Consider the following 12,802-nt stretch of genomic DNA (forward strand, 5'->3'; position numbering starts at 1 on the left):
AATTCACTAAAGGAACTCCAGAAGAACTTCTATGAAGAATTCGCGAAGGAATATAAATTCCTGAACGACTTCTCTTAAGAAATCCTTATGGTATCAACGAAGGAGCTCCATGATGAACTTCCAAAGGAATTCTTAAAATAATTTCCGAAGAACTTTTCGGAAGAATTTCTGATGCAATTCTCGGGAAAATTTCCAATGGAATTTGCGAATTCATTCTGTCGGAATAATTCCCGGAGGGATTCCTGGAGAATTTCGGAAAAAGTTCAGGAACGATTTCGAAGAACATCCCAACGTGATGTGAGGAATATTCGAGTGAATTTTGGAATTCTGATAGTATTCTTAAAGGAATTGACGAGTGAAACCTCGGAGAAATTTTCGAAAAAAATCTTAAGGATTTCCCGTAGGAGATCCTGAAAGATCCGGTAGAAATTTACGGAGGAATTTGTGAAGAAATTCCCGGAGGAATTGCCGATGAAATTCTCGGTGAAACTACCAAAAGTTTCAGTCTGCCGGTGGAATTCACAGATAACAACCCTCTTTCTTAAAAAGGAATTGCTGAATAACCTCTCCGCAGGATTTTTTAGTGGAATTTCTTGAAGTATTTCCGCAAAAATTCCTGAACGTCCTGATAAATTTTCAGAGCATAGTTCCAGTAGAATTCCAGTACGAACACCAGATGCCATCGTGAATCAACATCATTAATCGACCTAGAATAACAATTAAGGATTAAAATATAATTTAATTTCATGAAAAATCATCTTTGAATATCAACGCTTGTAACAGCTTTGAATTAGGTTCTGCAGCGTCTGTATCTAACCTCAAACTGATGACAGATTAGTAGTACTTCGCGTTGGACTCGGGGGCAGCCAACCAATCACGAACTCGAACTTTGTCGGAGTCCTCGTCGGAGTCAGTGGAAAGTACTACTGAACTGTCAAAAAAGTTCATTTGAGGAGGACCGAATTCATTCGTGACGTCATGCTGCAGAACCTAATAATTTACTGCAAATGATTTTTTTTGACATCTTAGATGTCAACAAACCGAGTTTTTATGCAGCAAAATCTGTGCAACATATCGCGTGAACCAATTTTGTCACGGATGAACCATACGAAACAAAATATGACAGATCTACTCATCAAAATCAGTCATCAAAGGCGATTGTTGAATTTAACAACACAGCTACGGTTTACACGTTTATCACGCTGGAGGTGTGAATAAACCATCACAGCAATCGTTTTTATTTCCCTGCCGAGGTGTCAAAGTTCCAGTTCTGAAGAAAAGAGACATGAATAAATAAATTACAGACTACAAAAAGACACTAATTCGGCGGGCCAGCAATGATGATCTTGTACGGAAAGTGGGGCTCAAGGTGCTCGGGCTCGGCTGTGTAGAACCACCGCAGATTTTTTGCTGCAAACCGATAAAAACGTCGTTTAATTATTTGCTACGAAATTACATATTCCATAAAAAAAATATTCACGTAGATCGTGGTATGGCTGACAGCGGTCATTCCAGGCATGGACTGGTGTAGGGTACTGTCTCTTGACATTGATATTGAATGTCATGAAACTCCAGAACAACGAAATTGTTTGGTCCAAACCGAACAAGCTCATGGGAGAGCTGCATCTTCTCCTCCTAGATGCAATCGAATGGGATGTACCCCACGAACAATCCACCAGCCTATCACAGGATAGGCGACCCAACAACCGGAACGGTTGTCGTAAATGTATTGAATACGATATTGGCCGGAGTCGGACCAGCCGCATGGCTATCGCGAAGTGATGTGTTCGAAACTCGATGACGATACATCCGTGGGAGATTCCAGCGGCGAGAACTTCCGGTACGAACAACTCGGATGGATCGTTGTTTCTACTGCACTATCGTTCACAGAGTAGGGACTTAGGGGCCATCCACAAAGTACGTCACGCTCCTAGGGGGGAGGGGGGGTTCCGAGCAGCGTGACGACTCATACAAAAATTTTAGAGGTTTAATACAAAAAGTGTGACAAAGGGGGGAGGGGGGGTCGAAAATCGCCGATTTTTGCGTGACGTACTTTATGGATCTTCCCTTACCACGTCGAGTGCGATCTTGATCTACGAAAGAAAAGCAAAATTACAGAAAACAGCAAAATGCTAAATTTTCAATTAGCTACTTACCCATTTTTGGAAATAAAAAACAAGGTTTACGCCTAAATGAATAACTAAAATGAACGCACTAATATCCTTGGTAATATCACAATGTTTTGATGAATACTTCAGTAAAAGACACTATAAATAGTGGATGTTTTTATGCATTAAAATTCCGACGTTACATCGAATTTTTAGTACATTGTTTGGATTACATCGATGGATATTACTTTTTTATTTGCTGTGTTGTTTAGATAACGACAAAAATATTATTAACTATATTTACCTTGGCTCTTGAAATTATTTTTTCGCAGACGAAGCGGATCCTCACTGGAACGACAGGAGCTATGAGTTGAAGAAAAAACTTGGCGCGATGACGTTTTGCGTTGGGATTATTGAATTCACCGAAGTTTCAGCTGATAATTTACCGAAGTCGGTAAATTAAACAATTTACATTCTTTGCCGGTAAAAAAGATTACCGATCTCGGTAAAATTGAATAAAATTCACGAAACTCGGTAATGTTTTCAGTGATCACCCGAGAAATCACCGAAATGTTTGTAATTTTTTGGATTACCGACGAATTCAGTAATTTGTTTTACCGAACTCATAGAATCTATTTAAGTGTGATACGAGAAAGGCAAAAAAAGGCCGTTGATTAAGACATGCCTTCAATTTTTACCTCTAATTTTCAAGTTTTTACTACAGATCACGGATTACTTACATTTGTTAAAATGGTTTCAAGTCTAAGAATCGTTCCCTGCACTGATAACCCAAAAAATACTTGTTGAGATGGTAAATAAAGTCAAATAACAATTAAAGTGTCCGGCTTTCGAAGCGTCCGGCAATTCGAAGCAAAACGGTAAATCGAATATCGATTCTTAATGATTTTTTGCCAATAAAAATGTGTGGAATTTTTGCAGTGTAGTATAAAGACTGAGTGACTTTTTACCCAAAAATGGGTAAAATCAGAATAGCGTGTGTGCTTGCGTTCAAACAATCAAACGCAGAAATGCACACTCAGTGGGATTTAAATGAAATGCCTTCAAGTATGCAGCCATTTCCCGAAATGAAAACAAAATCTTCAAACTGTCGAAGCTGTCATCAAAGCGCGCTGTGTTCCCGCATCAGTTCCTGAAAAACCGGTGAATTTTCTTCAAATCGGATTGGACATTGCTCTCGGAAAACATAGTGAGTTTAACAGTATTCCTTAATCCATATGCTAAATTGACATGTGGCTTTGCAAACCAAAGGTAAAAATAATCTCATCCAACTGTTGTCATCTTATTTCAGCACGTCGAGAATGGCCACCGCCGTGGGTCCGGTACCATCGCGGGAGCTGGAAGGCCGTAAAATTTGCGTCGAGCGGTTCATCTATGCTATCGTGTGCAGTGTCGGGGTGCAGTTTGTGCTGCTCACGATCTTTCTGCTGTTGGTAAACTCTAGTTTGCTTCATCCGATCGGTTGGATCGCGGGCTCATTTCGATTGGTGGTTTCTTTGTCAACCTGGATGTGGATTTTGCCGTTGATCAGTGCGGTCATTGTGCACGGCATATGCTTGGCTAAATCATACTTGGCCGGAATCCAGTACTGTCCAACACGGTTCCAACAGATTTATAGGTGAGTTCGAAGTTGCTTAACAGAGCCGGATTGTATCTGCTGTTTCCCTCCGATGTCGTTTGTTATTTCACTATCGAATGAAGTACAAAAGATCGCAGCAAAAGCAATTGAGCCAATTTCACTACTTTTCAGATCGATCATCACACAATCTGTCATGCTGGTGGTCAATTGCGTGGTTGGTTTTTTGACGGCCTGGTTCTACACACGTTTTCTACGGAACGATTATAGCGTACTGTTCCTACCGAAGGAAAACGGAATCTCAATTCTCAACGAGAAGTACCTCTTCCTTCTATTAGGCGGAACATTTGCAGGAGTTTACTATTTTGTGCGCATCCAGTCAGAGAAAACAAGTCTGAGCTTTCCCGTCGTCCAGCAGCCACGTTATCAACAGATCCGGTCCCATCTCTACAGCATCATTTACCGCTCTTTGTTTAAATCATTCGTTCCAACGCTGGTTTATGTAAGCTTTTACTACACCTTCAACTGCTTTTACTTGCGCTATAAGCTGGCCAACATGTTCCATGGCGTGGTACTCGCCGAAGAATCTTCATTGGGAGCCCTCTATTCTGTGCTGATGGACATTCGATTGGTTCTGTACTGCTGGATTCTGTCATCGCAAATTCTCTCCAACATGAACCTAATGCAGGTACTGTTCCACATTTTCCTTACGGAATATCGCCAGTTTCCCGTTGAAAAGCCCACAGTGCTCAATGACTCCCAAATAACGTTGGTGGAAGCTCTGGCATGCGAGAAAATCCCAGTCATTCAGCAACTGGCCGCCCTAGATTTGTTCACAATCGCGGAAAGTTGCAACCCAAGTCGCCGAGCTCGTCTCTATGCTCTATCCGTCCCGGGAGGTCATCCCTACAATTGGCGACTGGTATCCGGCGAATGCATCCGGCTAATCAAAGACTACACCACCCAGCTGGCAAAATCGATCGAAGGTGCCACACTTAAACCGGTACCGAACGTTGCCAAACTGCGTCCCACTGCTTCGATGGACGCCGAAAAACTTCTGATGAAGCAATACAACGAAAGCTTCGGCATCCGCAGTTTGTCTTCGTCAGTTCTACCGACTGAAGTCCCACAACAGCCAGACGTTATTTCAAAAGCTGTCGATCGTCACCTGGATGCCATTCGTGAGTCCTTCCGGAATATTCCGGGAATTTACTATTTCTTCGGAGAACCAAAAACCGCCAGAACATGCCACCTGCTGACCACGCAGTCGCAGCAGATTGTTTGGATAGCCCAGGCGCTGGCTTCATTGGCGGCGCACTCGATCCGGGAGGACCAATTCGGGGTGGTCCAAAACGATCTGCCGTCGGTCATTAGGACGCTGCTGCAATTGAAACTGGTCGTCGATAAGGTGGGTTCGATCCAGCTGGACGTGAAGAAAATCGACCGGAACTATGTGGCATTGAAGACGGCCACCAAGAGAAGTCTCTACCGGATTGCCACCGTATTTGCCGACTACTTGAATGACATCGTGTTGGAGCCAAGCGACGTGAAAGCACTTCAGGGATTTGTTAATTATAGGGAAGCTTAAAAAAAGTAGTTTTAATGTTTTTCATTTTTTTTGTTAGTAATCATGCTCTAATAATAAGCTTCCTCATTTCTCCAAATGGTCGATGAATCATCATTTGTTATTTTGTTTTATCAAAACATTTGTATTTAGAACAGTCAGACTTTTCCTTAAAACAGTAGTTATAACGGCATCAGTAATTGTAAGTAAAACTATGAAGAAAAATTAAATGTGTAACCATTTCTGTGTTTTAATTTTTTCCTTCATCCGAACCAGTTTATTATAAGTATACATATAGTTGCGCAGACATTAAGCTCTGCTAAACTTTTATAAAAAAAACCCAGATTAATCCACCTAGCGGTGATGGTGCCTTTCTCGCGCAAAAAGGTAATAAATGTAGCCTTTACGCTTACACCTCAATGTTGTACAAGAAAGGCAAAACAGTTACACCGTCTAATGTTATGATAGAAAATTTACACTAGTAGACGACAGATGGCGCTGCCAAGAGTTTCTCTGCCTGGGGGCAGCAGGGACAGTAGGGACAGCATGGACCATGTCCAAGGGCTTGACGACCCCTCCCCAGCTGTCTGCGAGTCAGGGAGAACTGCCTAGGGCGTGGTGGGATTTAGCAGTGGGCTCTGCTAAAATCCCTCCCAAAAAACCACAAGTGCCCGTAAGCAGACTCTATCAAAGCGACTGTGTGCCGCTTCAAAAGCACAAGCCCAGGGAGTGCCAATTGGCATGGGGAGTGTCCCTATTCCGGTAGGGTAGCGCGTGAGCTGCTTCGGCAGGGAGTGAGTGATCTGGTTGTGCTGAGGCAGGAGTGTCATAGCGTGTCGCCGCTATTGTCACCTCGAAGCGCAGCAGAAGTCTGAGTATGGACTGCACATGCTGAGGTAGGAGTCGAGGTACCCATCGACACCTCGAGGCATTGCAGTGGAGTGTTAGAGTGAGCACCCGAAAAAGGGTCACATGGAGCGAATGGTCTTTGGAGAAGCTGCTTCGGCGGCAGGGTAGTAGTGGGTTGTACCCACACACCTACAATTGTGCACATGTGGTGCATGGGGAGTGTCCCTGCTTTGGCAGGGTAGCGTGTGGTCTGCTTCGGCAGTGGTGTGATTGATCTGCTCGTGCTGAGGCAGGAGTGTCGTAGCGCAATATCTGTAGGCCCAGGCAGTTACCGCTATTGACACCTCGAGGCATGGCAGCGGAGCGTCCGGGAGAGCATCCAAGTAAGACTCAAATGGAGTGAATGGTGTGCGAGCAGCCAAGTCAGTCTCGCGTGGGACGAGTGCCTGTGTGAGCGATAATGAGCGAGTACGCTTAGTACTGCCATCCCCCCAGAAGTAGTACTGCGAGGTAGTTCCTGGGGGAAACGATGGTGGAGCCCAAGGGAGTTTAGTCGGTATTACCGGTATGGTCGAGTCCGACACTCCAGTACACTTCCGTGTGGTAGTTTGGCAACTACAATGCACGTGTACTGGGTTAGTGTGTAAATGCATTCTCCCTTGTAAAAAAAAAAAAAAAAAGGAGTTTCTCGGATTTCCTATGTTCGAATTTTGACTTTCGGACAATTTCATAGTACTATGAAACTGCACGAAGAGCATACTCACGCCTAATTGCGCGCAGCACGAGCATCTTCATAGTACGATGAAACTCTTGTTGGGAACAAGCCACGGATAAACTTTAAAAATATTCATAGATGCAAGGCATTTTTTATAACACATTATTGTTCTATATGTGACTATGGTCTGACCATGGCCATACTTGAACTTGAAGCGGATAGTTAAAGACACTATAAACAGTATTAACATTTATCATAACCTCTAACCCAGGATATCAACTTGAAGTCTGCTTTCCGGTAAACAAACATGGTAAAGCATGTTATCGAGCTGATGGCCAACGGATTGCTATAGGGATTTTTGTAGTTCCCGCAAAATTATCATGCACGGTTCTAAAGAAGTGTATCTACTCCCCAAACACAGTCACATTGCGGATATCAAACTTTTCGCATAGTTGGCTCATGGATTTGCTCGCAAAACTCGAAGTATAGGAAAGGATTGCGCAGGCGGCGGCACAATTGATGCCGAACATACCATTCCACTGCCATAACTCTGTATTAACACTTGAGATTAATGTGAAAAAGTATCTGGGATAGAGGCAATCAAAAAAGTGATATTCATCTTTGAAAATGTATGCATGGAATAAAATGATAAAAATGATATTCGAGTTGTATATTTTTTAAAACAATGTTTTCCTCTTGATCAAAATAAATAAAAACATGAACGTCATCGGAATGAAATTCATTCCCCGCAATAAACGCAGTTTAATCATCGATACATTATTTGAAAATTATTCATTCCAAGGATTAACTGAAATTTATTTAATAAGAGCTTAATCTCGAAATAATCTTTTCGATGAGTGGATAGACCGAATATGCATTTAGATTTAAATTTAAGCTAACTAACTTATTTATTTTTATCCGTGTATGCAACTTTAAACGAGTGTTACATTCCGCTATATATTTTAAACAAGTTTTATGATACTTTGAAGGCATTTTGTCATATATTTAAGTGATTTTGAAACATTTTAGATTTCTCGAATATTCTTGATATCAAGAAATATCAACACTTTTCATACAGTGCATGCCATTTTGAAGTTTCCGACACTCAGTCTGCTTCTTCTTCTTTGCTCCGCAAAATTAGAATTTTTCTGTTTTCCCGCAATAATGTCCCATCACTAAGGTACAGACTGTACCGTGCACACTAATTTTTTTTCGCTGGAAAACAGCAATATTTTACCGATTTTTTTTTGTGCTGTTCAACCAGCAATAAATTCTGCAAAATGTTTTGCTGTATTTACAGCAATCAAGACAGCAATGCGTTTTGACAGAACTATTGCTGGTTTCCAGCAATTTTATAGGGGCTAGAATTTTACTGATTTTTCAGCAAAATCTAAAATGTGTTTGCTAATAGTTTTCATTGAAAATATGGTAAAAATATAAGCCCCCCACATTCAATATTGTCATCTCTAAACCGCAAATTAGCAATTTATTCCTCGGTTCCGCTTTCGCCGCTGTCGCAACATGACAAATGAAATGAACGAATAAGTGTTTGACATATACATTGCTGGAGGTTTCAGCAATGTCGAAGAATTACTGGATTTTCAGCTAACAAAACCAACTTAGCTGAAGTTTCAGTAACAGGAAATTTACTGAAGCAATTTCAGCAATTCAGTTTGCTGGACGACGATAAATAAATTTGGTGTGATACAGTGGGGTAAGTGGGTAAATGGAGTAGGTATACCTGGGGTAATATGCACCAGTTAAGGAAACATACAAAAAAATGCCTTTAAAATATCCATGTCTAACCGCAATATACGAATATTGTACTAATATGTCTAATTATTGTTATCCCACACGAAAATCATCCGAATTATTATATGAAATACTACAATAATGGGGCAACATGCACTCTTTGAATTGGGGGCAGCAGGGACTATGTCCAAGGGCTTGACGATCCCTCCCCAGGCCATCTGCGAGTTGTGGCGCCTGACTAGGATGTGGTGGGGTTTGACAGTGGGCCCTGTTAAACCTCTATAAAAAGCTGCATGTATCCGCAAGTAGGCTCCGCCAAAGCGACCGTGTGCCGCTCAAAGCGCACAAGCCCAAGTCCTGGTGTTAGGTGGGACGCTAAACAGCCCTGACACGACGGCCCTCCGACGAGACAGGAGGTTTGCGCAGGCCCAATAAGCCGCCTTTAAAACAACTATTACGAACGACATAGAAGATAATACGACTCGATACAATCGGCAACGACCTAGGCGACGAATAAAGGATCACGATTGGAAGCTTGGAACATGGAACTGCAAGTCGCTAGGCTTCGCAGGTTGCGATAGGATAATCTATGATGAATTACATCCCCGCAACTTCGATGTCGTAGCGCTGCAGGAAATCTGCTGGACAGGACAGAAAGTGTGGAAAAGCGGGCATCGAGCGGCTACCTTCTACCAAAGCTGTGGCACCACCAACGAGCTGGGAATCGGCTTCATAGTGCTGGGAAAAATGCGCCAACGCGTGATTGGGTGGCAGCCAATCAACGCAAGGATGTGCAAGCTGAGGATAAAAGGACGTTTCTTCAACTATAGCATCATCAACGTGCACTGCCCACACGAAGGGAGATCCGACGACGAGAAAGAAGCGTTCTATGCGCAGCTGGAGCAGACATACGATGGATGCCCACTGCGGGACGTCAAAATCGTCATCGGTGACATGAACGCTCAGGTAGGAAGGGAGGAAATGTATAGACCGGTCATCGGACCGGATAGTCTGCATACCGTATCGAACGACAACGGCCAACGATGCATAAACTTTGCAGCCTCCCGCGGAATGGTAGTCCGAAGCACTTTCTTCCCCCGTAAGAATATCCACAAGGTCACATGGAAATCACCTAATCAAGTAATGGAAAACCAAATCGACCACGTTCTAATCGACGGTAAATTCTTCTCCGACATCACGAACGTACGCACTTACCGCAGTGCGAATATTGAATCCGACCACTACCTCGTTGCAGTATGCCTGCGCTCAAAACTCTCGACGGTGATCAACATGCGTCGGAGTCGTCCGCCGCGGCTTAACATTGGGCGGCTACAAGACGGTAGACTAGCCCAAGACTACGCGCAGCAGCTGGAAGTGGCACTCCCAACAGAAGAGCAGCTAGGCGCAGCATCTCTTGAAGATGGCTGGAGAGATATTCGATCCGCCATTGGAAGCACCGCAACCGCTGCACTAGGCACGGTGGCTCCGGATCAGAGAAACAACTGGTATGACGGCGAATGTGAGCAGTTAGTTGAGGAGAAGAATGCAGCATGGGCGAGATTGCTGCAACACCGCACGAGGGCGAACGAGGCACGATACAAACGGGCGCGGAACAGACAAAACTCGATTTTCCGGAGGAAAAAGCGCCAGCAGGAAGATCGAGACCGTGAAAAAACGGAGGAACTATACCGCGCTAATAACGCACGAAAGTTCTATGAGAAGTTGAACCGTTCACGTAAGGGCCACGTGCCACAGCCCGATATGTGTAAGGACATAAACGGGAACCTTCTTACGAACGAGCGTGAGGTGATCCAAAGGTGGCGGCAGCACTACGAAGAGCACCTGAATGGCGATATGGCAGACAACGGTGGCGGTATGGTAATGAACCTAGGAGCACGCGCGCAGGACATGCGACTTCCGGCTCCGAATCTCCAGGAAATCCAGGAGGAGATCGCCCGGCTGAAAAACAACAAAGCCCCTGGAGTTGACCAGCTACCAGGAGAGCTGTTTAAACACGGTGGTGAAGCACTGGCTAGAGCGCTGCACTGGGTGATTACCAAGGTTTGGGAGGATGAGGTTCTGCCGCAGGAGTGGATGGAAGGTGTCGTGTGTCCCATCTACAAAAAGGGCGATAAGCTGGATTGTAGCAACTACCGCGCAATCACATTGCTGAACGCCGCCTACAAGGTACTCTCCCAAATTTTATGCCGTCGACTAGCACCAATTGCAAGGGAGTTCGTGGGGCAGTACCAGGCGGGTTTTATGGGCGAACGCTCCACCACGGACCAGGTGTTCGCCATTCGCCAAGTACTGCAGATATGCCGCGAATACAACGTGCCCACACATCATCTATTTATCGACGTCAAAGCCGCATATAATACAATCGATCGGGACCAGCTATGGCAGCTAATGCACGAAAACGGATTTCCGGATAAACTGATACGGTTGATCAAGGCGACGATGGATCGGGTGATGTGCGTAGTTCGAGTTTCAGGGGCATTCTCGAGTCCCTTCGAAACCCGTAGAGGGTTACGGCAAGGTGATGGTCTTTCGTGTCTGCTATTCAACATCGCTTTGGAGGGAGTAATACGAAGGGCAGGGATTGACACGAGTGGTACGATTTTCACGAAGTCCGTCCAGTTATTTGGTTTCGCCGACGACATTGATATCATGGCACGTAACTTTGAGAGGATGGAGGAAGCCTACATCAGACTGAAAAGCGAAGCTAAACGGATTGGACTAGTCATCAACACGTCGAAGACGAAGTACATGATAGGAAGAGGCTCAAGAGAGGTCAATGTGAGCCACCCACCACGAGTTTCTATCGGTGATGACGAAATCGAGGTGGTTGAAGAATTCGTGTACTTGGGCTCACTGGTGACCGCCGATAACGATACCAGCAGAGAAATTCGGAGACGCATAGTGGCTGGAAATCGTACGTACTTTGGACTCCGCAAGACGCTCCGATCGAATAGAGTTCGCCGCCGTACCAAACTGACTATCTACGAAACGCTTATAAGACCGGTAGTTCTCTACGGACACGAGACCTGGACGATGCTCGTGGAGGACCAACGCGCACTGGGAGTTTTCGAAAGGAAAGTGTTGCGTACCATCTATGGTGGGTTGCAGATGGCGGACGGTACGTGGAGGAGGCGAATGAACCACGAGTTGCATCAGCTGTTGGGAGAACCATCCATCGTTCACACCGCGAAAATCGGAAGACTGCGGTGGGCCGGGCACGTAGCCAGAATGTCGGACAGTAATCCGGTGAAAATGGTTCTCGACAACGATCCGACGGGAACAAGAAGGCGAGGTGCACATCGGGCAAGGTGGATCGATCAGGTGGAGGACGACTTGCGGACCCTCCGCAGACTGCGTGGTTGGCGAAGTGCAGCCATGAACCGAGCTGAATGGAGAAGTCTTTTATGTGCAGCACAGGCCACTCCGGCCTTAGTCTGATGATAAATAAATAAAATGCACTCTTTGAATGAGGCAAAATGCACCATAATAATGGGGAAAGATGCACTATCATGTGATTGAAGGAATAAAATCAAATTGCAGTTTGGCGGTATTTTTTGTTTTTATTATGTGATGAACAGTAAATCTTATAAAAAATAGTAAAAAATGAAACAAAATCAAAGAATAATTAGAGAAGTTATGCATATTAACAGAATTCAATTCATTACAATCAAAATAATGTTCAAACCAAATTAACTAGCAACTGGTACATTTCTCCAAATTTGTGGCACACTTTACATGATACCATTGCTGGCAAACGGTGCACTTGGACCATCCATTTCCATTCCCTGACGAAGTCAATGTGTCTCCACAAGTGAAGCAAAGTACATCATCCAAATCATTCGTAGGCAAGGCCTTCAATTTGCTGCTTGTGCGTTTACGTGCTGATTTTCTTATATTTGAAATGTCCTTAAAAGCGCTTGATTCATTCCGTGCCGATAGTTCGAACGAGCCAGACGTGTGTGCTGTGTCTCATCGCGGATTGTGTTCGGTAGTGCGAGTCTATTGTGTGGTGCCTACCTACGGATCCAAGGCGATCGCTGTCGGCGAGTGAAGTAGCTGCTTCTGGCGACGCCAGTGAAGCAGGCTATTGTTACTGCTGCTACCTACAGCAGCAAGGGCAGATAAGTAGAAACTTTATTGTTCACATCTGCTTGATTCGGAGTGGGACTGATAGATTAAATAAAATTAGTTTTTCTGAT

At 44.3% G+C, this 12,802-nt stretch overlaps 2 protein-coding genes and 1 long non-coding RNA gene across 3 annotated transcripts in view; 1 reads left to right on the plus strand and 2 right to left on the minus strand.

The window, feature by feature from the left end:
• The window catches only part of LOC134225882 (uncharacterized), a 36,169-nt gene extending 34,278 nt beyond the window's left edge, over nucleotides 1–1,891 (minus strand). Inside the window, exons 1-2 of the long non-coding RNA XR_009983343.1 lie at nucleotides 1,481–1,891; nucleotides 1,184–1,410 (exon numbers count right to left, since the gene is read on the minus strand). This is a non-coding gene — a long non-coding RNA (uncharacterized LOC134225882). The remainder of the gene's footprint in view (nucleotides 1–1,183; nucleotides 1,411–1,480) is intronic.
• Nucleotides 1–12,802, minus strand: part of LOC134225871 (uncharacterized) — a 346,329-nt gene that overhangs the window by 7,890 nt on the left and 325,637 nt on the right. The gene's annotated exons all lie outside the window — the stretch shown is intronic.
• LOC134220619 (nucleoporin Ndc1-like) lies at nucleotides 3,175–5,503 on the plus strand. The gene is made up of 3 exons (XM_062702411.1): nucleotides 3,175–3,315; nucleotides 3,418–3,744; nucleotides 3,877–5,503. The coding sequence occupies exons 2-3, from the start codon at nucleotides 3,428–3,430 to the stop codon at nucleotides 5,288–5,290; spliced, it is 1,731 nt and encodes a 576-aa protein (XP_062558395.1). The 5' UTR covers nucleotides 3,175–3,315; nucleotides 3,418–3,427; the 3' UTR covers nucleotides 5,291–5,503.

Source organism: Armigeres subalbatus, chromosome 1, assembly GCF_024139115.2.
Source record: "Armigeres subalbatus isolate Guangzhou_Male chromosome 1, GZ_Asu_2, whole genome shotgun sequence".
Classification (NCBI taxonomy): domain Eukaryota; kingdom Metazoa; phylum Arthropoda; class Insecta; order Diptera; family Culicidae; genus Armigeres; species Armigeres subalbatus.